The 27,084-nt window shown below is 45.2% G+C and overlaps 1 protein-coding gene across 3 annotated transcripts in view; it reads right to left on the reverse strand.

Annotated features, from left to right (window-relative positions):
• Positions 1-27,084, reverse strand: part of LRP1 (LDL receptor related protein 1) — a 469,165-nt gene that overhangs the window by 16,495 nt on the left and 425,586 nt on the right. For all 3 annotated transcript variants that reach the window (XM_070740967.1, XM_070740966.1, XM_070740968.1), the window contains 10 exons: positions 24,685-24,828; positions 24,314-24,448; positions 19,674-19,793; positions 16,053-16,321; positions 15,793-15,971; positions 15,606-15,712; positions 15,356-15,472; positions 14,011-14,187; positions 11,533-11,673; positions 1,114-1,287 (listed from right to left, as the gene is read on the reverse strand). In XM_070740967.1, the coding sequence (XP_070597068.1) occupies positions 1,114-1,287; positions 11,533-11,673; positions 14,011-14,187; positions 15,356-15,472; positions 15,606-15,712; positions 15,793-15,971; positions 16,053-16,321; positions 19,674-19,793; positions 24,314-24,448; positions 24,685-24,828 (1,563 nt within the window). The remainder of the gene's footprint in view (positions 1-1,113; positions 1,288-11,532; positions 11,674-14,010; positions 14,188-15,355; positions 15,473-15,605; positions 15,713-15,792; positions 15,972-16,052; positions 16,322-19,673; positions 19,794-24,313; positions 24,449-24,684; positions 24,829-27,084) is intronic.

Below are 27,084 nucleotides of genomic sequence, written 5' to 3' on the forward strand. Positions count from 1 at the left end.
ATGCGTAGATGGTGGAGTTTGCATTCCCCGCCGCCCACGCAAAGGGGAAACCCCGATTCGGCTCCTCGCTGCTGCTGCGCTACCGAGCAGATCAGCTGCTGGGCGGCCGAATGAACCTTCCCTGGGACTTCCCCCTCTTGCTGGCGGGCGGGCGGGCGAGCGGCGGGCATCAGCGAGGAGCCGGGGTTTCCCCTATGCGTGGGCGGCCGGGAAGACCCAGGTTGGGGGTTTGGGGGGGTGCTGGGAAGCCCCCCCAGGCCGGCTGCGACCTTTTAAAACAGCCGCGCCGCTTCCCAGCTGACTCCCGAAGCCAAACCCGGAAGTGGTTTTTAAAAAAATTAATATATTTTTAAAAATCGCGATATAGCATTTCGCGAAGATCGAGATCGCGAAACTCGAGGGATCACTGTATTCAATAAATAGTGCATACACCTACTCCTCCCACTGCATGGCCCCCTGTGGGGGCAGCAGCCCATTACTGCTTATAAGGCCTTGGGGGGGGGGAGGAATACAAGTAGTCCTCAACTTACAACAGTTCAGTTACAACAGCACTGAAAAAAAGAGACTTATGACCCTTTTTCATATTTACAGCCTTTACAGGATGAAACAGGCTGTAAAGCTGTAAAGAGAATCGAAATTCCGATACTTGGCAACTGGCTCATCTTTATGATCCTTGCAGTGTCCTGGGGTCATGGGATCCCCTTTTGCAACATTCTGACAAGCGAAGTCCATGGGGAAGATGGATTCACTTAACAACCAGATTACTGACTTCCCACTGCATTGATTCGCTTAACAGCTGTGGCAGGAAGGGTCGTGAAATGGGGCAAAAGTCACTTAAGAGATGCTTCACTTAGCAAACAGAAATTTGGGGCTCACTTGTGGTCGTACGTTGAGGATTCCCTGTAGTTTAAAATATAAGGAAACGGTGGTAGGAAAAAATAAGCAGCAAAGTGAAGGACATGTTGGTCTCCAATCGCATTCGTACCTGACAGAGCGGTGCTGTAATATTTTTTTCTTTCGGTATTGTAAGCCAGGATTCTCCAATTTTCTTCTCCTTGTATTGATAAGCTCTGGGCATCTTAACACTTCTTGTAAATGTTTACCACAACTTACCAGATAAAGAAGCAGCACAGGTGCCTCCATTCTGGCAATAGCCGGAGCACTGGTCATTCTGGCACTTGTCCCCGATGTAACGTGGCTGGCAACGGCACTTGGGCTGCTTGCGTGCGTTGAGGAAACAGCTGCCACCGTTGAGGCAAACGAGATCGCAGGTGTCAGTGGCTGGAACTGAAGAATAAAGCATGCAAAGACATGAAAAAAGCAGCTCCTCTTTATTATGACGATGAGCCGCGGTGGCACAGTGGTTAGAGTGCAGTACTGCAGGCTAATTCTGCTGACTGCCGGCTGATTGCAATTTGGCAGATCAAATCTCACTAGGCTCCAGGTTGACTCCACCTTCCATCCTTCCGAGGTGGGTAAAATGAGGACCCAGATTGTTGGGGGGCAATAGGCTGATTCTGTAAACCGCTTAGAGAGGGCTGTAAAAGCACTGTGAAGCGGCACATAAGTTTAAGTGCTATTAGAAACATAGAAACATAGAAGTCTGACGGCAGAAAAGGACCGTTGAAACTTACCTGAACGGTCTTCTCGATGCACTGCAAGGAGAGTCCAGGATGGGTAATTCTTCAGTCTGATTGGTCGGGACTGAGTTTAATTTAAATAATAGGCAGGTACCGCCCCCCTTAGCCCTCCAGTCTAAAGGAAACGAAGGAGCAGTATAGCTAACACAATTTTATTCAACATTCAAGGTAACTAGAAAAAAACAACTCCCAAGGCACACCCTTATCGGAAAGAGTCCCTGGTCCCAAATTTGGGTGGGTCTGGACTCTCCTTGCAGTGCATCGAGAAGACCGTTCAGGTAAGTTTCAACGGTCCTTCTCCAATGCACTTGCAAGGAGAGTCCAGGATGGGATATACCCAAGATATTAACCAAGGGAGGGAGAAGGTCGGACCGGGGGCTCTGAGAAGGAACACACCCGCTGTAATACCCTCCTCCCAAACGCTGCTTCCGCGGAAGCGAAAGAGTCAATTCGATAGTGTCTGATAAATGAGGACGGCGCCGCCCAAGTGGCCGCCCTGCAAATGTCCTCTAGTGAAGCCTGGGTCCGCCAGGCTGCTGAAGTGGCCGTACTACGTGTGGAATGTCCCGTGAGTCCCTGAGGCACAGGGGATCCTTTAGTTCGGTAAGCCTCTCTAATGCTATCACACAGCCAGCGGCTGATCGTCCTAGGGGAGACTTTAGTGCCCAACGTTCTGGTTGCAAAGGACACGAATAAAGCCTCAGAAACTCTGAATCCTTGAGTCCTGCGAATGTAAATTTTCAGAGCTCGTCTCACATCGAGCTTATGCCACCTAAGCTCCGAAGGGTGAGTCCCATGGGTACAGAAGTCTGGTAGTACTATCTCCTGTGCCCTGTGGAAAGTAGAGTTGATCTTTGGTAGAAAGGCTGGGTCAAGTCTTAAGACTACTCTGTCCGTGTGAAAGGTACAGAGATCCTCCCTGATTGAGAACGCTGCAATCTCAGAAACCCTCCTGGCGGATGTGATTGCGACCAAAAGGGCCGTCTTGAGGGTTAACATTCTGAGAGGTATGTGGCGAAAAAGTTCGAATGGAGGCCCCGTTAAGGCGTGTAGCACCAAGGATAAATCCCAAGAAGGGAACCGATGGATCGGTGGTGGCCTGATGTTGGCGGCCCCCTTCAGGAAGTCCCTGATCCAGGGGTGTCTGGTGAGAGGGCGGGAATTGCCCCCTCCTATGATGGTGGATAAAGCGGCCACATGACGGCGTAAGGTGTTTGGAGCGAGACCTTTTTCAAGGCCCGCCTGAAGAAAACTTAGGACCAGGAGAGGGGAGGCCTTTTGTGGATCTACCTCCCGCTCCTCACAGAACCTGGAGAAGGAAACCCAGGTAGCCTGGTATATTCTTCTTGTCGAAGGTCTGCGAGCAGCCTGGATTGTATCAATAACTGCCTCTGGCAAGAGATGTTGTCTTAGATGTTGCCGCTCAATCTCCATACGGTCAGCTGCCACCACTGTGGCTCTGGATGGGAAATCGAGCCCTGGGAGAGGGAAATCAGTTGATCTGGAATCCTCCAGGGGGGTGACACTGACAGTTGCATCAAGTCCGCAAACCAAAGGCGACGCGGCCAGTATGGAGCCAGCAACAGTACCTCCGCTCGTTGCTCCAGAATCTTCCGCATGACCCTGGGAATGATGGAGATCGGGGGAAAGGCATACAGAAGTCCTGGCGGCCACTGCATCCGAAGAGCGTCCACCCCCTCCGCCCCCGGGGTCGGGAAGCGGGAGAAGAAACGTGGGAGCTGGGAGTTGCTTCGGGTAGCAAACAGGTCCAGAATTGGCCTCCCAAACTTTCGAGTGATGTCCTGAAATATTGCGGGATCCAGTTGCCACTCCCCTGGATCCAATGTCTCCCGGCTCAGCCAGTCCGCGCATACATTCTCTACGCCTGAGATGTGCTCCGCTGACAGGGAAGCCAGATTTGCCTCTGCCCATCTGAACAGGGACTCTGACTCCTTCATCAGTCGTCGAGACCGAGTCCCCCCCTGTCTGTTGATGTGAGACCGGGTGGCGACATTGTCGGTCCGAACCAGGACATGTTGGCCCGTTACCAGGTCCGTGAAGCTGAGGAGAGCCAGGGAAACTGCCTTCAACTCCAAGAAGTTGATGTTGACCTCTCTCAGGTCGGATGGGTCCCAAAGGCCCTGGGCTAAATTCGAGGAAAGATGGGCTCCCCATCCCGTCAGGCTGGCGTCTGTCGTCATCGTCAGAAGATGCTTGTCTAGGAAGAGTGACCCCTTTGTTAGCGCCGGGGATATCCACCACCGTAAGGACCGTCGAACTGCCGGGTCGAGGTGTACCTGAAGGTGGGAATGGCTGATCTTCCTCCTCTGGTATGGCAGGAGGAACCACTGGAGAGGACGTAGGTGGTACCTGGCCCATGGAATGATGTCGATACAGGACACCAGTGTACCTAGAAGCTTGGACAGAGACGAGAGCCTGGGGAATTGCTGTGGCGCCAAGCCCCGGACAAGCCCTCTGATTGTGGACTGCCTCTCTTGGGACAGGAAGACAAGGCCCTTCCTGGAGTCTATACTGGTTCCTAGGTGGGCCAGCCGTGTTGTGGGAGTCAAGTGGCTTTTTTCGAAGTTGATCGAAAAGCCGTGGTCCTGAAGTGTCTGGATCGTGAGATGCAGGTCCTGAAGCGCAAGGTCCCTTGATCTGGACAGAATCACGATGTCGTCCAGATAGGCCATTAGGCGCACCGACCGCTGCCTGAGGCCTGCCGTGAGAACGTCCAGCAGCTTCGTGAAGGATCTTGGGGCCGATGAAAGCCCGAAAGGCATGGCCCTGTATTGAAAATGAGCTCCATCCAAGCTGAAGCGCAGATATTGACGGTGAGACGGAAGGATGGGGACATGTAGGTAGGCCTCCTGTAGGTCTATGGACGTCATGTAGTCCCCCTGCCTGATGGCTGCCAGGATGGAACGCAGAGAATGCATTCTGAACCTCCTGTACTTTACATAGAGGTTCAGTCTCCGCAGGTTCAGAATGAGGCGTGCCCCTCCTGACGATTTTGGTACCAAGAAGATCGCTGAGTAGAACCCCATACCCCGCTGAGGTATAGGGACCTCCTCGATGGCACCTATCTCCAGCAGGTGAGATACCTCCTGATACAGGAGCCTCTTCTTGGACATTTCCAAGGGAGCACGACAAGGCAGGTAGCGACGAGGTGGAGGGCAAAGAAATTCGATCTGTAGACCTTGTGAAACTGTGGAAGTCGCCCATGGATCTGATGAGGTGTTGGTCCAGACGTCGGAGAAATGGGTTAGTCTGCCGCCTAAAGGGATATCCAGAAGAAAGTCATTTGGTCTTTCTGAACCCCCTGCCGGAACCTCTAAAGGGGCGGCGGCCCTGGAAGGACCTGGAGCGATCAAATTGTGGGTTCCTGTCCGTGCGAAAGGAACCCTGACCAAAGGATCCCTGAAAGTAGGACCTCGACCCCTGGTTGCTGGTCGAGGCGGAATCATTCCGAAAGGACTGCCGCCGTTGGTAGGGTGTAAAACGCTGTCCCTGCTTTTTACTGGAGTTGGGCATAATCTTTTTCTTATCCCTATCCTCCACTAGCACATCGTCCAAGATGTCTCCGAAGAGCTTCTTGCCCTTAAATGGTGAAGAAGCGAGGGCCCATTTTGACTTCACGTCAGCCTGCCAATTCCTTAGCCAGATGAGTCTGCGGGAGGCGACCGACGCGGCCATTGCCCTTGATGAAAACTTGGCGGCATTGACTGTTGCGTCCGCCGAGAATTCGGTGGCCGCCAACAGTTTGTTTAAGTCTTGGCGTAGTCTCGCATCCTGCGGATCGACTCTGGACTGAATGTCTTTTATCCAGAGGAGCGTAGCTCGATTAAAGAAGGATGCCGCCGAGGCGGCTCGTACAGCCCAAGCTGACATCTGGTGAGTCCTGCGAACAACATTGTCCGCCCTTTTGTCTTCCGCTTTTAATCCCTCCTGGGATTCTGAAGGGACTAGGGCATTTGAGACTAGACTGGTCACCGGCTTGTCTACTATCGGTAGCTCCAGGAGGTCTTCCATGTGCTGGTCAAAGGTGTAGAAACGTCTGTCCAGGTTAGACGGGCCCTGACCCGTCGCTGGGTTCTCCCATGGACGTTGTACAGTCTCTAGAAAAAGATGGGAGGACGGAACATTAATGGTCTCCTGCTTTGGAAATACAAAGAGACCACTTGTAGGCTGATCCAGAGCAGAAGCAGCCCCCTGACCTCCCTCACCAGCCTGGTCAATGGTGATCCTGGCCTTGTTCAGGAGAACCCGGAAGAGTGAGGCCTTGAACAGGCCGGGTAAGGCGGGTTGCTCAGGTGGCTGTTCATCGCCGGATAACTCATCCTCCGCTTCGCTGAAGTCCTCTCTGGAAAAATCATCCTCCTCCCCTGACTCCAGGATGGAATGAGAGGCTGGAGCCGTCCAGGGGTCTCTGAATCTCGACGGAGCAGGGCCGGCCGGTACCTGCTGCTGCTGAGCCACACTAGCCTGACCCTGTGTGTAGGCGCTGACAATTAGGTCCTGCAGGGCCTGAGGCATGGTTTGCCAGGCATCCTGCGCCGTGCGCAATCCAGCAGCCGTAGGGGTGAATGTGGCTGCTGTAGTCTGGCCACCTTGAGGGGGTATTGGCTGTGGAGCAGTGGCTGTGGTAGGCCACGCTGCTTGTCTTCCAAATGTAAAAACATCCGGTCTGGAAGAAGTTGAGGGTTGGAAGAGCCTTTCCGGTGACCAATCCCTCACTGAGGCCGAGCCTACTACCCCTGGTGCAAATAAGGGGGAGGCTGGCTGAGGGATGGAAATGGGGGGCTGAGCAGGCGCAAGCGTGCCTCCAGACCTCTGAGAGGATTCTAACTGTTTCTCCAGCGCTTTAATCCTCTTCTCAGCCTCCCTGAGCGCAGCCCCTTGCGAAGATTTTTGTTTCTGGGGCCTTTCCTTGGGGGTAGGGGGCCTGGTGGCACTGGCTTCCTCCCCAGCCTGAATAGATTGGTCAGCCATAGCGACAGATTAACTCACGAAAAGGTTGAGTCAGCAAGGATCGATCTGCTCCTGCACACGCTAGCAACTAAACAGCAATCGAAGGTTGTTAAAGATAGAGTCCACAACCGGATCGTTGCTCGTAACCGCTAGCAGTGATGGCGTCCAAGGCAGTAACTGCTCATTGGTGTTGTGCGCCTGCGTGTCTCCCGGCAGAGGGGACACTTGGCGCGAAAACAGCCTTGTTGAGGGAGACGCTGCTGTGCGTCGGGTTCAAAAAAACATGGCCGCCGGGCCGTTGCCCTGGCAACCAATGATGCCCTCAAACAGCAACTGGCCTGCCCGCTCGAATTCGGGCCTCTCAAAAATGGCCGCCGGCTGTTGCCAAGGGAACGGGCGGGAAGCCTCCACTGGCTCCCCCGCCCTTCCTCCAGCGCTGTGCAAAACGGCGTCCGCCGAGGTTTTCCCTCGCCGCCTGCCGTATACAAAGGCATTTCGAGCCTTTCAGCGCTTCCCTTTTTGTCGTCTTTCGCCGATGGTGAGGGGGGGGGGCGAGACGCGCTCCCCTCTTCACTGAGGACCTTCTCCTCTCCTGGTCCTCGGGTTTATTCGCAACGGGCGGGACGGACCCTCCCGAGGCGTCAACCCCTTCCTCTCCTCCAGGGTCTACCTCGGAGGTAGTCTCCCTGGGTGCTCACTCCGGGAACAAGTCATCCAACCCAGCTCGTGTGGTTGGGAAAGGAGGAGCTGCAGACCCCTGGATAAACCCACTGGAGGTTTGAATCCAGGGCTGCTTGAGGAAAAAATTTTTTTTCCCCCAACGGCACCTGCAAGAAAGGAAGAGAAGAGAAAAAATTTTAAATTAGTACATATAATTAAAACAATAAACAATAAAGATTAATTTATTGAAGAGAAACAAACTCAGAGTCCCTATACTGCGACTGAGTTTTTAGACTGGAGGGCTAAGGGGGGCGGTACCTGCCTATTATTTAAATTAAACTCAGTCCCGACCAATCAGACTGAAGAATTACCCATCCTGGACTCTCCTTGCAAGTGCATTGGAGAAAGACCTCATGGTCCATCTAGTCTGCCCTTATACTATTTTCTGTATTTTATCTTAGGATGGATATATGTTTATCCCAGGCATGTTTAAATTCAGTTACTGTGGATTTATCTACCACATCTGCTGGAAGTTTGTTCCAAGGATCTACTACTCTTTCAGTAAAATAATATTTTCTCATGTTGCTTTTGATCTTTCCCCCAACTAACTTCAGATTGTGTCCCCTTGTTCTTGTGTTCACTTTCCTATTAAAAACACTTCCCTCCTGGACCTTATTTAACCCTTTAACATCTTTAAATGTTTCGATCATGTCCCCCCTTTCCCTTCCGTCCTCCAGACTATACAGATTGAGCTCATTAAGTCTTTCCTGATACGTTTTATGCCTAAGACCTTCCACCATTCTTGTAGCCCGTCTTTGGACCCGTTCAATTTTGTCAATATCTTTTTGTAGGTGAGGTCTCCAGAACTGAACACGGTATTCCAAATGTGGTCTCACCAGCGCTCTATACAGCGGGATCATTGCTATTGGTATCGCTATTTGCACTGTTTGAGTAACATTACTAGTGCTTAAAATTCTTACCAGCAAAGAACTTCCTTCACTGAAGAGCTTATGATCCAAATTGACTTGTGGAAAAGTAAGAGAGGAAGAGGAGGGAAAGTGGAACTAATATTCCCACTGCATGTATTTGTGCTGCGGTACATGGTTTCACGGAAGAAGGGAATTGCCTAGGGCTTCACAGCAAAAGGTGGATTTAGAATCCATGTAACAGAAGGATTATTTCCCAGAGTTCTGTACATACACAAAGGATGCCTGATTAAAACGACACAGGTTCTGGGAACCAAGATCTGAAGAAGTTTTCTCCTCATCCATATTAAAGAAAGCCCAAGATTTGGGTAGACCTTATGGCCGGTAGCGTCACTGAGCGCAAGTGAAATATAAAGATGTTCCTGTGCCAGAAGTGGGCTTTCAAAATATATCATCCCAGCCCAAGTATAAATTTTACACTCCCCAGATCTTCAGTAGAAATTACTGCTTTCATAGAAACACAGAAACATAGAAGACTGACGGCAGAAAAAGACCTCATGGTCCATCAAGTCTGCCCTTATACTATTTCCTGTATTTTATCTTACAATGAATATATGTTTATCCCAGGCATGTTTAAATTCAGTTACTGTGGATTTACCAACCACGTCTGCTGGAAGTTTGTTCCAAGGATCTACTACTCTTTCAGTAAAATAATATTTTCTCACGTTGCTTTTGATCTTTCTCCCAACTAACTTAAGATTGTGTCCCCTTGTTCTTGTTTTTTAACGACATAACTAATTTGGGGCCATTTATAGATCAATGGAAGTATGCAAGTGTAGACGGAATTCTCAGCAGCATTTCTCTACAACAGTGTTTCCCAACCTTGGCAACTTGAAGATATTTGGACTTCAGCTCCCAGAATTCCCCAGCCAGAATTCTGGGAGTTGAAGTCCAGATATCTTCAAGTTGCCAAGGTTGGGAAACACTGCTCTACAGACTACAGGGTAAGTGGCCAATGTTCAGGATAGGATCTCTATGGCAGACTGGAAAGCCCCAAGTTCAACACCTGGAATTTATTAGGAAGCAGATATGAAAGACCTTATCTGCTTGAAGCCTTGGAAAAATAGACAGAGCAGAAGATTGAAACATCTCCTTATGTTTATATGGTCAACTCTGTAGTAGGTAGCTTTTATAGGCTCCTATTTTTATGGACTCTTTACAACCACAAGTAATTTCTTGGTAAAGGTTTTTACTCCATGAGATACATGCCATATGTAGAATTGTCTTTATCCCCTTGCTCTTCAGTAAGAGCACAAAGGTATTGATTCTTTTATCAGGTGCCTTAAACCCTAAAAATAATTTATCTTGCTTATGTATGAGAATGTTCTACTCTTCCGGATCAGATTGAAAACACATCATTACTTGATCCAGAAGAGATGAAAGAATGCAAGGGGAAGTCGGAAACAGTGCACAAAAGAGGCTCCTGATCTCCTGGGACCTGAAATAGCTCTCTACACACTTGTGGCGCATAGATTTGCTTTGATGCTTACTTTTCTTAAGGAGCATCAGCCCACCAGGCAAGAAAAACATAGGGCCGTCTAGTCTGTAGTATTGTGCTTGCTATTAACTTCGGAGTAGCGAAAAGAACATTAAGGCAGGAGGATGTAACTACTTGTAAACCTCAACTGCAATTTTGTAGTAGACCTTTAATGAAGTCACTGAAATTTGTTGATTTCCTGTCGACACTTGTGCACGTGTTCGACTGCATTTATGTAAAAAAGCAGAGCAAAATTGCCATCAAGCATTAAAATATGTTGCAACCCCCCCCCCCCCTTTCTTTCCTTCGCTTCCCACTTGCATGGTGTATGTTTGGTTTTTTAAATAAGGGTTTCTTAAATTATTTTAAATATTAGATTTGTTACATGCTGTTTCATTATTGTTGTTAGCCGCCCCGAGTCTATGGAGAGGAGCGGCATACAAATCTAATAAGTAAGTAAGTAAGTAAGTAAGTAAGTAAGTAAGTAAGTCAGTCAGTCAGTCAGTCAGTCAGTCAGTCAGTCAGTCAGTCAGTCAGTCAGTCAGTCAGTAAGTCAGTAAGTAAGTAAGCCACCGAGTCTGAATTGTCTCCATACAAAGCATAGTATAGTACAGTGTTCCCTCGATTTTCGCGGGTTCGAACTTTGCGGAAAGTCTATACCACGGTTTTTCAAAAATCTTAATTAAAAAATACTTTGCAGGTTTTTTCCCTATACCACGGTTTTTCCCACCCGATGACGTCATATGTCATCGACAAACTTTCGTCTGCCTTTAATAAATATTTTTAAAAATAAACTTTAATGAATAAACATGGTGAGTAATAATCTGAATGGTTGCTAAGGGAATGGAAAATTGCAATTTAGGGTTTAAAGTGTTGCGGGAAGGCTTGTGATACTGTTCATAGCCAAAAATAGTGTATTTACTTCCGCATCTCTACTTCGCGGAAATTCAACTTTCGCGGGCGGTCTCGGAACGCATCCCCCGCGAAAATCGAGGGAACACTGTATAGCCAGTTGGACAAACAGGTTTTAAAGCAGCTTTTATCCATGGGCAGTCAGACTCCTACATATACTGCTCAAATAAATAAAGGGAACACTCAAATGACACATCCTAGATCTGAATGAATGAAATATTCTCATTGAATACTTCGTTCTGTACAAAGTTGAATGTGCACAACAGCATGTGAAATTGATTGGCCATCAATGTTGCTTCCTAAGTGGACAGTTTGATTTCACAGAAGTTTGATTTACTTGGAGTTATATTGTGTTGTTTAATTGTTCCCTTTATTTATTTATTTTTGAGCAGTGTACAACTACAATCACTCCATGCATACATGGAAGCATAAGACTGGTTTCTCCCTAATTGCATAAGGACCATTTTCTATATTATTCATGTTGTCTTGTATTTTTGTTATGGGTTGCACCAATAGAAGCTAAATCAATTTTGTTGTATATAGGCGCAATGACAATAAAAGTTGTTATTGTTATTAACTAAAATGCAAACTTGACGTATTTCCACCATCATTTTCACTCCTTCGATGCTGTGAATAAACCATGCCAAATTCATCTACGTGGATTCCCACAGCCATTGGGTTCCATTGGTGAAGGGATACTTGAGCTGATTTCCATTGTCCAATAAAGAAACACAAACTATGGTACCCACCATGTTAAAGTATTCATCTTGCCTGTTTTACCAGGGGCTGACTGATAAGGATCAAAGCACTAAAGGGCAACAAAGTTCAAGCCTAAAAGACCCACAGTTACAGAGAGCTTGCAGCATAGAAGGGAAGATGGACCTACCAACAGGTGAGACACTAGGTGAAGGAACAAGCACACATATGCCGTTGTCCAACCTCCTGCCATTGGGGCAGGTGCACACAGGACCGCTTGGGCTTAGGAGGCAGAGCCATTCACACTTCTTCCTGTCACATGGGTTGGTCACTGGAGAGAAAAGACAGCAAATATAAGAGTTTAGCCGAGATCTGAGGTAAAACATTTTCTGTCACTGCATGGCAGATCCTTTGGATTCCAAAGAAGGTTGGCAAAAACAACCTCAAGAAGTTAAGACTTGATTTCTAGCTTCTGCGGAGAGGGGCGGCATACAAATCTAATTAATAATAATAATAATAATAATAATAATAATAATAATAATTATTATTATTATTATTATTATTATTATTATTATTATTATGTCAGTACAACACAGCAAACAAGATCACTATGCTGGATTTCGTATTTCATCACCAGTCGGGCACTTCCCAAGCACCTAGGACTGCGTGATGTAGCGGCGAATTATGTTTGCCGATCCCAGTAAAGCGGCCTTTTGCAATTGACAGATGGAGATTTTGTCAATTCCGATGGTTTTCAAGTGTCCGCTGAGATCCTTTGGCACTGCACCCAGCGTTCCAAGTACCGCTGGGACCACTTTTACTGGCTTCTGTTGTTATTATTATTATTATTATTATTATTATTATTATTATTATTATTATTATTATTATTATTATTCTGGATTGCCTTCTTTTCATTCAGTTTTGGTAGAGTCTTTTTACAATCCAGTTGGGTTATTTTTCCCCTGGCTCAGAATCCACGATAATCAATTCTCCTCCCCCATTCTATTTCTTGATGATCCATTAGACCACGGGTGTCAAACCTGATTTCATTGAGGGCCGCATCAGCGTTGTGTTTGACCTTGAGGGGGTGGAGAGGGGTAGCTTGACATCATTCATGTCAGGGGCACACTCCCGAGCTCCATTTTCGGCTGCGACTGCTTCCTGCAACCCTCTGCCAGTGAAAACGGAGCTCAGTTTTCACTGGCAGAGGCACCATGGGCCAGTCCTTCGCTGTTTCCAGGGTGGCCCTGTGGGCCAGATTTAAGCACCCCCTAGGCTGGATCTGGCCCCCAGGCCTTGAATTTGACACTTCTGCATCAGACTAACATATCATAGAAACATAGAAGATTGACGGCAGAAAAAGACCTCATGATCCATCAAGTCTGCCCTTATACTATTTCCTGTATTTTATCTTAGGGTGGATATATGTTTATCCCAGGCATGTTTAAATTCAGGCATTGTGGATTTACCAACCACATCTGCTGGAAATTTGTTCCAAGCATCTACTACTCTTTCAGTAAAATAATATTTTATCACGTTGCTTCTGATATCCGCTTATTACCACCTTGAAAATGCACATTCTTTCCAGTTTAGCCAAATAATGTGCCTGGATTAACGCAAAAATTTAGAGTGAGCAAATTCCACACAGATGGAAATCATGTGAGTGGAAAATGTAAATAGAAATGAATGCCCATAGCCGCCCCGAGTCTGTGGAGAGGGGCAGCATACAAATCTAATAAATAATAATAATAATAATAATAATAATAATTAATAAATAATAATAATAAAATCTACAGATCATCTAGCTAACATCTCTGATGTTTCGGCGATTCTATGGAACCTTTCCCATTCCAGCTAATGTACTTCTAGAATTTTATGAACAATTCAAGGATGCACAAATGGTTGCATTTCAAGAGACTGTACAGAATCTTTTAGGAGGAAAACTGAACGTTCCCTTGCTCCATTTTGCACAACTCTTTTTTTTACTCTTAAAAATCTCTTCCAAAGAAACAGGAAAGTAATGCATCTAACACCCCAAGGGCTTCCTTAACCTAACTCCACTGTTCAACAAACCAAACCCTAATGATGGACAGGCTGTAATTTAGCATCCAAACTATAGTTTGACCCTCCAATATACAGGCAAAAATCTCCATGTTTTGTTACAGTTTCTTGTGTCTCCTCGCTTTTCCTATGCTGCAGGGACCTCTAGGGGTAAATCTACGACAGTAATCAGCTCTGTCAATATAGATACCAAATCCAAGCTTAATTATCATGGCCTTGGCATCTACTTTGCAGATGGTCAAGTTGGGAATCATGGCATAGCCTTAAGCATAGTTGATATTATTTCCTTCCTTTTTCCTAGCCATTCCTTTCTGATTAAATATCTTAAATACCTCACCGGGTTTTTAATGCCTTTCTCAAAACTGGACTTAACCGGTTATGTCAGTTTTGTTCTTACAAACGAACTTAATTCTAACTAATCTACTCTAACTAATGTTCCAGCTTTCCCCAATCTGGCACCTTCCATATGTAGCACATTAAAAATGAGAAAGTCGGAATAGCATTTGTGTGTGTGCGTGTGTTTGTGCGTATGTCACAGGTCCTGCACTTGGTTCCCCATGATATAATACCAAAAGCCATGTGTGGTGCTCCATAAAGTGAAACTGACCATCTGGTTGTTTATACTGGTGGTAGAGTACTACATCGGTAGCATGGTTTAATCCAGCGGTAAGATTGGTGACAGTGCCATGCCCAAACTTGTGGATTTTGAAGATGCGGTTGTTGATGTAAGTGACACCGTAAATGTAGTCTTCAAAAATGTCAATGCTGAAGGGATGGCTGAGTCCTAGAGGAAAAAGGCATGAAAGAAGAGTAAGGGATTCATCGGGCAAATATCTATCCTCAATATTGGGGAGACAATATTTGAATTTGGCCAGGTGAGCAAAATATCCAAAGATAGAGAAAGAAAGACAATCTATTGATTGCCACCATGAAGAGGAAAAGAAATGTCCAATTTTGTATTAATTGCAGTTTGATTGTCTAAGAAGAAGAACACATTCAACTGATGAGGAGGCAATGTTCTATAATTCCAATTGCACTTCGGGAACACAAATACTTTTTTAAAAAGGGAGAGGGATATAGCGTTGCTGGTTTGGATTACTTTAGTCAAGAGGTTTTCAAACTTGGCAACTTTAAGACTTGTACTTAAACTTGTGCTATGCTGGCTGGAGAATTCTGGGAATTGAAGTCCACAAGTCTTAAAGTTGCCAAGTTTGAAGACCTCCAGCTTTAGTTGATTCATCTTGCTATTTGATTCAAAAACAATAATTGCATTATCATTGTTAACTAAAAAAAAGAAATAATAACTAGGCTTTGGACAACCTCAAAGAGACTCACATATCTGTCATGGTTTTCTATATTTACCAAATAAATAAACTTACAGAGATGGGCAGTGAACACCTACCATAGTGATGGCGAACCTATGGCATGGGTGCTACAGGTGGCACGTAGTCATATCTGTTGGCACATAAGCTGTTGCCCTAGCTCAGCTCCAACATGCACGTGTGTGCTGGCTGGCTGATTTTTGGCTTGCAGAGGGCGTTTTTGGCCCCTGGGAGGGGAGGGGAGGGCGTTTTTACCCTTCTCCGGCTCCAGAGAAGCCTGGGAAGGGTGAAACATGAGTCTACTGGACCCACCAGAAGTTGGCAAACAGGCAGTTTCTGGCCTCCAGAGGGTGGGGGAAACTATTTTTACCCTCCCCCAGGCAATGAATTATGGGTGTGGGCACTCGCGCATGTCCAATAGCGCGCACGCATGCTCTTTTAGCACCTGAGGGAAAGAAGGTTCGCCATCACTATAATAGATACATTGCCCAGGAAAGAGAAGAAGGTATTATTGTGCCAATAGAAGTATATCATCACTTCTGTTTCACATACTGTATATACACAAAGGTATGCATATTCAAACAAAAGCACAGACATGCATGATTCATTTATATTTTTTTCCCCTTTTACCTTTCTTGCTGTCGATGGCCACCACTGGGTCAGTGCCATTCAGCCTGATGCTGCCAATCACTGACAGCTTGGCGTCTGCCCAGTACAGACGTTCATTGTGGTAATCAACAGCCAGACCTGCAAGTAAACCACAAATGTTGATTACAATACTTAACTTCTCAAAAGTCCTGAAAGTCAAGCATATTCCTGCCATCCCTGGATTTGATTAGAAAACTGGGCTCCTAAAGCACAGATTATCCGCTTAACTCACCAGTAGGCCACTGGATATTGTCCTGAACAAGTGTCTCTCTTAAGGTCCCATCCATTGCAGCTGTTTCAATTTTGGGGTGGTTCCCCCAGTCTGACCAGTACATGACGCTATAAAGAGAAAGGCCTTCTGTGAGATTATTCTACAGAGCCAGGGCAAGATGGAAGGAGTACACAGGGGCCTCTCTTACCCTCGGAGCGGGTCCACTACGATTGCATGTGGCTCGTCAATCATGCCCGAGATCAGTGTCTTGCGATTCTCCCCCTTCATCTGTGCTACTTCAATGACGTCGCGCCCCGAGTCCGTCCAATAAATGTTCCCAGCCACCCAATCCACGGCAATGCCCCGTGGCATCTTTAACCCTGAGATCTGAACGGGAAAGCAGGAAGCAAAATTAATTTCAAGGCCTTTTCCAAATCCCAGCTCAGTCATAAATTCCCCGCCACTTACATTTAGATGGGTGACACCGCCATCAATCTGCCGTCGGTTACGGTTGGAGGGGCTAGAGCCGGCCGAGGAGGGGAGATCGCGACAGGATATGCGTCCCGTGTGCCAGTTAGTCCAGTATATCTTGTTACCCTTCACATAGACATCCATGGCAGCAATACGGACATTCTCATCGCCTTGGAAGGCGGGTTCGTAGGCCGAGTTCGGGTTGAAGGGATACATGCTGCGGATCTTGTTGTCATCAGCAATGTAAAGTATCTGGTACTCAGAGCCTGAAAAAAGGAATAGATTTTTATGAACCCGACATGAAAATTAATGAATCTTCCCACAGAGAGATGGACAAGACAGAAGGGGGGAAGGCACCATTTTCAGGAAAGAGAAAAGAAAAATTGAGCGCTCCTCATTCTCACGATGAACTTTAACCTGAGACATAATCAGTATCGGGTTGGTACCCTACCGATGCGATGTGTGTGTCGCCAGCACGCGTGCGTGTCGCAGTCAGATTTTGCTTCTGCACATGCTCAGGAAGCAAAATCTTGCGAAGGGACCCGAGAGAGAGAGAGAGACATTTTGCTTCTGCGCATGTGTGGAAGCAAAAGGATCACTGAAATCTCACGTATGTGTGCGTCCTCTCACGGGATTTTGCGTCCTGCGCATGCGCAGAAGCAAAATCTCAGATGTGCACATGTACATGCCAGCGTTGCAGAGCTGCACACGCACTGGGGGCAGCAGTAAGTAGGAACCCCCCACCTGGGTGTAATTATATATGTTTGCACACCTCAGGGAAGCAGTCTAATTGCTCGCAGGCAGATAGCTCTCCTTGCCATCTAAGAAAGAATATTTTTATAGGCTCTCCATAAATATTTGCTTGTGTGTACCTCTTTGATGCTGATCTACAGCAAAAATGTGATGAAATATAAATACATCCTATAAGAAAAAGGAGATGAAATTCTTTGTCTATAGGTCTGTCTGTCTGTCTGTCTGTCTGTCTGTCTGTCTATCTATCTATCTATAAATAATACATCCCATATGAAAAAGAAGATGAAATTCCTTGTCTGTCTGTCTGTCTGTCTGTCTGTCTGTCTGTCTGTCTGTCTGTCTGTCTGTCTGTCTGTCTGTCTGTCTATCTATCTATCTATCTATCTATCTATCTATCTATCTATCTATCTATCTATCGTTGGTTATGACCTATAAAGCCCTTCATGGCACCGGACCAGATTATCTCCGGGACCGCCTTCTGCTGCACGAATCCCAGCGAACAGTTAGGTCCCCAGAGTCGGCCTTCTCCGGGTCCCGTCAACTAAACAATGTCGTTTGGTGGGACCCAGGGGAAGAGCCTTCTCTGTGGCGGCCCTGACTCTCTGGAACCAGATCCCCCCGGAGATTAGAACTGCCCCCACCCTCCTTGCCTTACGTAAACTTCTTAAAACCCACCTCTGCCGTCAGGCATGGGGGAACTGAGATATTCTTTCCCCCTAGGCCTTTACAATTTATGCATGGTATGTCTGTATGTATGTTTGGTTTTTAGAATAAGATTTTTTTTAGTTATTTTAGTATTGGATTGGATTGTTACATGTTGTTTTTATCATTGTTGTTAGCCGCCCCGAGTCTACGGAGAGGGGCAGCATACAAATCCAATAAAATAATAATAAATAAATAAATAATAATATCTATCTATCTATCTATCTATCTATCTATCTATCTATCTATCTATCTATCTATTGCTTCCTCATTGCTTATTTGACCCCTATGACAATCATTAAGTGTTGTACCACATGATTCTTGACAAAAGTATATTTTATTTTATGTACGCTGAGAGCATATGCACCAAGATAAATTCTTTGTGTGTCCAATCACACTTGGCCAATAAAAAAAAATTCTATTCTATTCTATTCTATTCTATTCTATCTATCTATCTATCTATCTATCTATCTATCTATCTATCTATCTATCTATCTATTATCTATCTATAAATAATACATCCTATGTGAAAAAGAAGATGAAATTCCTTGGCAATTCTAGGCCCCCAAAGCCCAACAGGGAGTTACAAAGACTCTTTGTTCCCTCACAGAGAGCAAATGTACAGATTTTCTTCAGGACTGCCAAGGGGCTGATAGAAACTCTGACTCACTAGGCCCCATAATGAGAAAATGGCATTCTGTAATCAGCCAAGTGTTTTAATGTCGTAGTTACCTTAACTTTAGTTTCACCCTCAGCTCTTCTTCAGCTTTCTCTCTCATTTTTGCTCTGATCAGGTATAAGGCAGACTGCAATTTGTTTTTGTTTTTCCTTAGCAGCAGCTAAAGAGAATTTAGCTGCAAAGGCCAGAACTCTCTGCTCTTGAATGGTAATGCTACAAAGTATGCATTATGCCAATTAGAAATGGGGATTAAATAGTATTCTGCCATTGATAGTGCTAGGAGAAAATCTGACTGTTTTGTGCTCAGTAGGACAAAAATTAATGGAAACAAAGTCCAGCTAGCTTAAGTTCTTCCAGAAAGAAATTCAGAAAAGCAACTTCTAGCATACCAGGACCAACATACCCCAGGGAAGAGTATCAAGCTGGGGAGAAGGGTTTTGAAATGTTTTAGCTAAGGATTTTCTCTTTGATCCTCCTTTAATTTTTACAAGAGCCACCGTGATTACAGCAGCACCATGCTCGTTCCACACAAAAGGCTTCAACCCAGGGTGTTTTCTTACTGCGCGACACAACTGAGCTTTGCGGTGATTCCAGGAACCACTAGAAAATGGCAGAAGCCTCTTTGAAAAGACTCTTGCACTCCTCTAAGTATGCTGGCTTTTGAAAGGTTACATTAAACTGGGAAAGATCTTTTCACATCTCCTTTTTAAAAAGCAGAGTCAGTTTCTCCTTGTCAGGCCTGACAAATATTTTTGGCTTAAAAAGAAAACATTTAGAAAAACGTGCAGACACGGGCAAAACAGTTTTGGAATAAAATAACAAATTGGTTAAAAGAAATAGCAAATGAAGAAATTAAAAAAAACCCCCAGAATTATATTTATTGGGTATTTTTAATAAAAAAATAGAAAAAGAAGTAAGATACCTAGTTATACATATACTAACAGCTGCCAGAATAGTATATGCCCAACAGTGGAAAACAGATAAAATACCGGAAGAAAACATAATTAAAAAAATACTAGACTGTGCGGAGATGGACAGGTTATCCAAAAGATTAGAGGGAAAAGAAGAATCAGATTACTATAAAACATGGGCAAAATTTTATGATTGGCTAAAAGAAATAAATAAATAAAAATTTATGCAAAGCAACACGTCAAATAAAAGAATTCAAAAATTAATACTATGTAAAAGAAGTGTAATTCTCTGATCAAATATATATATATAAAAAAAGTGGGGAAACTTTCATTTCCCAAATGTTGTATATATATGTTTTTATGTATGTTTTTTCCCTTTGTCTTGTATGTCACATTTGTAAAATAAATTAAAAAAAATTAAAAAAAGAAAAGAAAAACGTGCAGAAATAGATAGGCGAATGAAGTAATCTGTTCAAATCTCATTAAGCCCCACCATCCGCTGATCTCTGATACACACAGGGGTGCTCCACTGAGTATTAAATAAAGCTCCCATCCTAATGCGGCTTACGGTACCTTCAGCCTTGCACATATGATGTGTCTTCTGGAAGTTCCTGGCACAAGTGCACATATAGGAGCCCTTGGTGTTGTTGCAGAGGTGACTGCAAACCCTGAAGTTCAGGCATTCGTTGATGTCTGTGTAGAACAAGGGAGATGTGAAAACCAGATCAGTTCAGAATTTCACAGATATTATGTATACCAGAGGTCCCCAACCTTTTTTGCACCACGGACTGGCTTTAAGCTAGACCAGTTTTCCATGGCCCGGTGGGGGGGGGGGGGGCTTTGGTCATATGGGGGTGGGGTTATGGAGGGGTGGAGCTTAGTGACGCAGCCCTCCACACTTCTCCACAGGGCGGGGAGAATCAGGAGGCTCCTTTGGCGACTGGGGGCTGCCTGGCTTTGTGATTTTGGCTGGGGGGGGGGAGTTAGGAAGGTCCTACTTCTCCCCCCCCCCAGCCAAAAATTCAAAGCCTATCTGCTGGATACGGGCGATGAGTGGGACAGAGCGGCGCGGAAGCCTCTTGCAGCAGCCACCGGCTTCGGCACCGCTCGTCCCGCTCATCGCCCGTATCCAGCAGATAGGCTTTGAGTTTTTGGCTGGGGGGGGGGAGAAGTAGGACCTTCCTAACTCCCCCCCAGCCAAAATCACAAAGCCAGGCAGCCCCCAGCTGCCAAAGGAGCCTCCTGATTCTCCCCGCCCTGCCCGACGCCCCACCCTGTCCTGCATAATGTCCTCTGCCGGGAGGGCAGCGGCGCCGCGGACCGGCTGGAAAACTTCAACGGCCCGGTCCCGGTCCGCGGACCGGCAGTTGGGGACCTCTGATGTATACCAATAGTAAAGATCTCAGAAGCTGTAACTGGGTCAACAGAGAAGTTGACAACAATTACGATACTTGATAAATATATAGATATTAATTTATTTCTCTTTCTTTTCCTTTTTTTCCTCTTTCCTTTTCTTGTTTCTTGTTGTTTCCTTTCTTCCTTTCCCCCTCTTTCTTCTTCCTTTTTTCTGTATATAAATATGTAACCTGATGTACAACTATAGACTCAAAGTTCATATACATTTGTATCGGTACCTGTACAATCCCCTTATTTTATGTATGCCTTCCCCATTTATTTTCAATAGATTATATTTTTTAATTAAAAAAAACCAAGATCACTGGATGCAAATGACTGATGTGTGGAGTAAATCGTGCCTTTTTTTCTGCCTAATTCTCAGGAATAACAGAACAATAAGTAGAAGACATCCAATGTCCCTTCCAACTCTTGCTATATTCTATATTCTAAAAGTGGGAACCTCTGCAGGATACATTAGAAGTTGGTTCTATCAAAATGATTTATAGCTCATATGGTCCCCCACTGACCAGGGAGCTCATTGGTAGAAAGTAATAATTCCTTTATATATTCAATAAATACTATTTTTTTAAAAAGAAAGTAATAATTCCTTCAGAGTTTCACTTGCTATTTTTTTTATTATCATTACAACAGTAATGGATGGTGTGAATCTAATGTTATCACATAACGCTGTGATGGCGAACTTAATTAATAATAATAATAATTTATTAGATTTGTATGCCGCCCCTCTCCGAGGACTCGGAGCGGCTCACAACAATAAAACATCATATACAAAACCAATGTTAAAACAGTCTTTAAAAACTCCCTATTAAAAACAGTCATACAGCCCAAACACACCATCCATAAAATCAAGGGCAGATAAGGATATATCAATTCCTTCGTGCCTGAGTTTTCAAAAGTTTGCGAAAGACAAGAAGGGTGGGGGCACCTGAGAAGGCCAACTCTGTGGGACCTAATCAGTGGCTGGGATTCGTGCGGCAGTAGGCGGTCCCGGAGGTATTCTGGTCCGATGCCATGTAGGGCTTTATAGGTCATAACCAACACTTTGAATTGTGACCGGAAACTGATCGGCAGCCAGTGCAGGCTGCGGAGTGATGATGAAACATGGGCATATCTGGGAATGCCCATGATTGCTCTCGCAGCCGCATTCTGCATGATCTGAAGTTTCCGAACACTCTTCAAAGGTAGCCCCATGTAGAGAGTGTTGCAGTAGTCGAACCTCAAGGTGATGAGGGCATCAGTGACTGTGAGCAGAGACTCCCAGTCCGAATAGGGCCGTAACTGGTGCACCAGGTGAACCTAGGCAAACCTAGGCACATTGTATTATGGGTGCTGGCACATGCGCATGATGAGAAAAGGGTTAGCCATCACTGATATTACTCATTGGACTGAAGGGATGATCCTATGAATAATGGTGCTTAGTCCAAAAGGGAATGTGATGGCTATCTACCGCTCGTGTGCATAAAAATCAAAGAGAACTATCTTGGGCTTTGTTTGAACAATGAAAACTTGGGAGGAGGAGTGTAAAATACTCATAAAAGAGATTTGGGGATCTGGGTACAAAACTCACTGAAATCATGACGTCAAGAGCCATTCTGGCTTATTTTCTGCCAAGGAACTAGTAAAATCCCTCCCCAGAAATGTACGTTCATGCACGCATGGCAACCATATCATCAGAATGAAAATCTCACTTTAAGAAAGGCTAGGAATGGACAACTGGCTAGCTTCTAGCCTTGGATTGTTCCTAGAAAAACACTCTTACCTTCTTATGTCTTCTTTCTATCTATAGGTGGACCGTGTGCTTGCAAACAAGGTGCAAGCATTCAATACCATTCTGTATAAGCACCACGAAATAAAAAATAAAGTGTGCTAGTTAAAAGGACAAATCTTTCCATAGTTACCCATTGTTTTGAATTATCACCCATTATTGCTAGAAAAGAAAAGCAGAAGCTGGAGAAGTTTAGAATCCCTATATGTCTTTGTTCCTCCCCTGTGCTTCATCTCACTGCCTATCAGGCGTTAATTTAGCACTAAGGAGTAGATTGCAAAAAATTGATTTCCCTGCCGTTCCTGTCATTAGTCAGGAATGAGGGGGGGGGGCAGGGTGGAGGGATGAATAATGTAAAGTTTCAGAGGAAAGCTCAAATTACAGTTGCAGCACATCTGGCAAGCAGGGAGTACCATCAGCTTGGCTGATGAGGATGCTTATAAGTTTAGTGCACGGGTGTCAAACTTGTGGCATCGTGTTGCCATCCTGTGACATTTCTCAACCTTTTCCCCCTTTGTGGAGCTAGGGTAGGCATAGCCTGGGCATGACGCATCTGGCCCACAGCCAGTTTGACATCCGTGGTCTAGTGCTATTGGTAGACTTTACTACACATTGTATTGCCTTCTGCCGCATGAATCCCAGCGACCGGTTAGGTCCCACAGAGTTGGCCTTCTTTGGGTCCCGTCGACTAAGCAATGTCGTTTGGCGGGACCCAGGCGAAGAGCCTTCTCTGTGGTGGCCCCGACCCTCTGGAACCAGCTCCCCCCAGATATCAGAGTTGCCCCCACCCTCCTTGCCTTTCGCAAGCTCCTTAAAACCCACCTCGGTCGTCAGGCATGGGGGAATTGAAATTTCCCTTCCCCCTAGGCTTATAGAATTTATACATGGTATGTTTGTATGTATGATTGGTTCTTTAAATTGGGGTTTTTTAGATTGTTTTTAATATTAGATTTGTTTACATTGTCTTTTTATATTGCTGTTAGCCGCCCCGAGTCTTCGGAGAGGGGCGGCATACAAATCAAATCAAATCAAATCAAATCAAATCAAATCAAATCAAATCAATCAATCAACCAACCAACCAACCAATCAATCAATAAATTGCATTCATTGCATTGCATTTCTCTGTCTCTCCCGCCCCACTCTCCAATCAGGGACTCCTTAATCCTGTGGCGGTTGCTCCAGTTATTTTGCTTCCTTAATACAAAGATTACAACCTCCAGTCCTTGAAGGCGCCCAGAACTGGAAACAATTTTAAAAATCAATAAAGCAACACACACACACACACACACACACACACACACACACACCATGAACAAGCAAACAACCTGAAGTCAGAATTAATAGCACAAAAGGACAACCTGCACCAGTTCCAAGAGTTTGTGAAGGAAGGTGTTTCTCCTTCTTAAGTGATTTCAAATCCCACTTCCATTTCATCCTTGAAATAAAGACCGTTCTAGAGGAATCTACCCAAACTTGCTTGATTGCAAAAACCCAGAACAGGTTATACTCAAGTGGTTCCTTGCCCTTCATGGATTACAAAAGGTCTTATTTCGTGTTGACAGATGGTGGCATTGATTTAGCAATAGCATTTAGACTGATATACCGCTTCACAGTGCTTTACAGCCCTCTGTAAGCGGTTTACAGAGAGGAAGCATATTTTCCCCAACAATCTGGGTCCTCATTTTACCAACCTCGGAAGGATGGAAGGCTGAGTCAACCTTGAGCCTGGTGAGATTCGATCTGTCAAACTGCTGCAGCTGATAATCAGCAGAAGTAGTTTGCAGTACTCTACTCTAGCCACTGCACCACCGAGCCTTTCAATTTATCGAAAGCATTGATGTTGCTACAGCCAAAACATTTTAGATTTTGTTTTTAACAAATGACTATAGCCCAAGGCTGATTTCCTATATTTTTTGTTTCAAATGGACAAAACCCTTTGTTAGGGACTTAGAAAAAGGAGATTCGTAAAAAATACCTTTTAAAAAAATAACTATATTTATACAGCATCCAATGGGCACAATTGGCCTCCTACCTTGGCAGAAATTCTTGCCTGGCACTTTCTGAAAGCCACTGCGGCAGGTGCAGTAAACAGATGAAGGGCTCTGGATACATTTGGCTTCATCGCCACACATGGTTACATTGGTGTGACAGCCATACGTCTTGGGATCTGCAAGCACAAAATGGGAGTAAGCCAATTTTACATCAGCAGCACCAACAAGAGAGATAGGGCAACAGCTGGGGGAGCGAGCATGTAATCGGTCAAACCATTCGGAGTTTCATCATACCATACTGACAATTCCCCTTCTGTGCCCCAACTTTTCCCTCCCTCCCCCACACCTGAAGACCCCCCTCCCATCTCCCTGCTATTCAAGATTATCCATATTTGGTGATCTGTCCCCTCACCCTGCAAGCAATTTTCTTCATCAGACCCATCTCCACAGTCATCAAAGAAGTTGCAGCGATGCTCAGCACTGATACATTTCCCATTGGTGCACAGGAACTCATTCTTCTCGTGGCTGCAGCTCCTAGGTCGGGTGGTTGGTGAATCTGTGGGGTTAAAACGATGGCAGTGAGAAGGCAAAGAGATGTATCAAGAGGCCACAATTCCATCTCTTTCATTCCCTTGTCTTCTTTTCCGAAGAATCATAAATATCTCCGGGACCGCCTTCTGCCGCACGAATCCCAGCGACCGATTAGGTCCCACATAGTTGGCCTTCTCTGGGTCCCGTTGACTAAACAATGTCATTTGGCGGGTCCCAGGGGAACAGCCTTCTCTGTGGCGGCCCTGACTCTCTGGAACCAGCTCCCCCTGGAGATTAGAACTGCCCCCACCCTCCTTGCCTTCCGTAAACTCCTTAAAACCCACTTTTGCCGCCAGGCATGGGGGAATTGAGATATCTCCCCCGGGCCTGTACAATTTATGTATGGTATGTTTGTATATATGTCTGATTAATGTTGGGGTTTTTAAAATGTTTTTAAATTATTAGATTTGTTATGAATTGTTCTATTGATGTTGTGAGCCGCCCCGAGTCTACGGAGAGGGGCTGCATACAAATCAAATCAAATCAAATCAAACTTGAACGACAATATTCTTACCCAAAAACAACTAGAAGAAAACAGAGTAAATCTAAATTGGTTAACATATATGCAGATTAAAAATAAATATAATCTCCATAAGAACTCTTTCGGTTTTCAACAAAACAATCCCATAGATGAAATTCTATTAGGACCAAATCAAATCAAATGAAATCAAATGAAATCAAATCAAATCAATAAATATAAGAATGAATGAATGAATGAATGAATCTAGTCTGTGTCTCCACAAAGGTGACTGGATTTTACTATCACCTCGGGGGGCAAGGCAAGTAAACTCACCCACTGTGAGTCCTGTCTGTTATATCTCCACACAAATCAATGCTACAATTTTGTCTCCCCCCCCCCCCCCCCCAGGAAGCTTAGGGCCGTGACTCATGCAGAAACACAGGGGGAACTCCTTAAAACAAAGATTGCTCTAGAAGAATCTACCCAAATTTGATTGATTCCAAAAAAGCTAAGGAGATCAACGCTGGATGACAGACCATCTAGAATTACCTGGGCTATAATGGCTAATATCTCAGTATATGGTAATGGCGAACCATTGCCATTGCCCGGGCTAGAGGTACACAAGGTAGTGGCAAATCGCATGTAGTCCTTGACTTTTGACTGTAATGCTCATTATGGGTGTAAGTTGTAATGGCTGTAAAACGGGCAACCCATGTCACTGACCTGTTTTACTATCATTTTTTTGTGTGTGGTGGTCATTAACTTTATGATTATGGGCTTCTGCCTGTCAGTTATACAATAGGATTAGTATAAATCAGGGCAGCGTTTCCCAACCTTGGCAACTTGAAGATATCTGGACTTCAACTCCCAGCTCTGTCTATTTTTCCAAGGCTTCAAGCAGATAAGGTCTTTCATATCTGCTTCCTAATAAACTTCAGGCATTGAATTTGGGGCTTTCCAGTCTGCCATGGACATCCTATCCTGAACATTGGCCACTTACCCTGTAGTCTGTAGAGCAGTGTTTCCCAACCTTGGCAACTTGAAGATATTTGGACTTCAACTCCCAGAATTCCCCAGCCAGCATTCGCTGGCTGGGGAATTCTGGGAGTTGAAGTCCAAATATCTTCAAGTTGCCAAGGTTGGGAAACACTGAATCAGGAATCGGCAACTTTAAACACTCAAAGAGCCATTTGGACACATTTCCTACAGAAAAGAAAACACAGGGAGCCACAAAGGTCCTAACCGGAAGCACATTCAATTCTGGAACTGACCGGAAGTCTGGTTCCTACACCGTAGACTCTCCTCCTAGCACAGCATTCTTGTTCCTCTACCTGTCCTAGCTGAAAGCCCTATCAATTGTGGAGCCGACTGAAAAACCTGCCCCTTGCCATAGAGTCTCCTTCTGGCACGCAGTGCTTTCCCTCCCCCAACAGGAAGGTCTTCTCAAAATTGTGGCACCGACCAGTGAAAGGGAGCCACAACAGAGGGATGAAAAAGCCACATGCAGCTCCAGAGCTGCGGGATTGTTGACCCTTCTGCAAACTCCTTAAAACCCACCTCTGCCGTCAGGCATGGGGGAACTGAAATATCTTCCCCAGGCCTATACTATGTACGGTATGTTGTGTGCATGTTTTTTTTTAAATTATGGGTTTTTAGCTTTCTAATTATTGAATTTGTATTATATATTGTTTTCTGTTGCTGTTGTGAGCCGCCCTGGGTCTGCGGAGAGGGGCGACATACAAATGTAATAAATAAATGAAT

This window comes from Erythrolamprus reginae, chromosome 2 (genome assembly GCF_031021105.1).
Source record: "Erythrolamprus reginae isolate rEryReg1 chromosome 2, rEryReg1.hap1, whole genome shotgun sequence".
Lineage (NCBI taxonomy): Eukaryota > Metazoa > Chordata > Lepidosauria > Squamata > Dipsadidae > Erythrolamprus > Erythrolamprus reginae.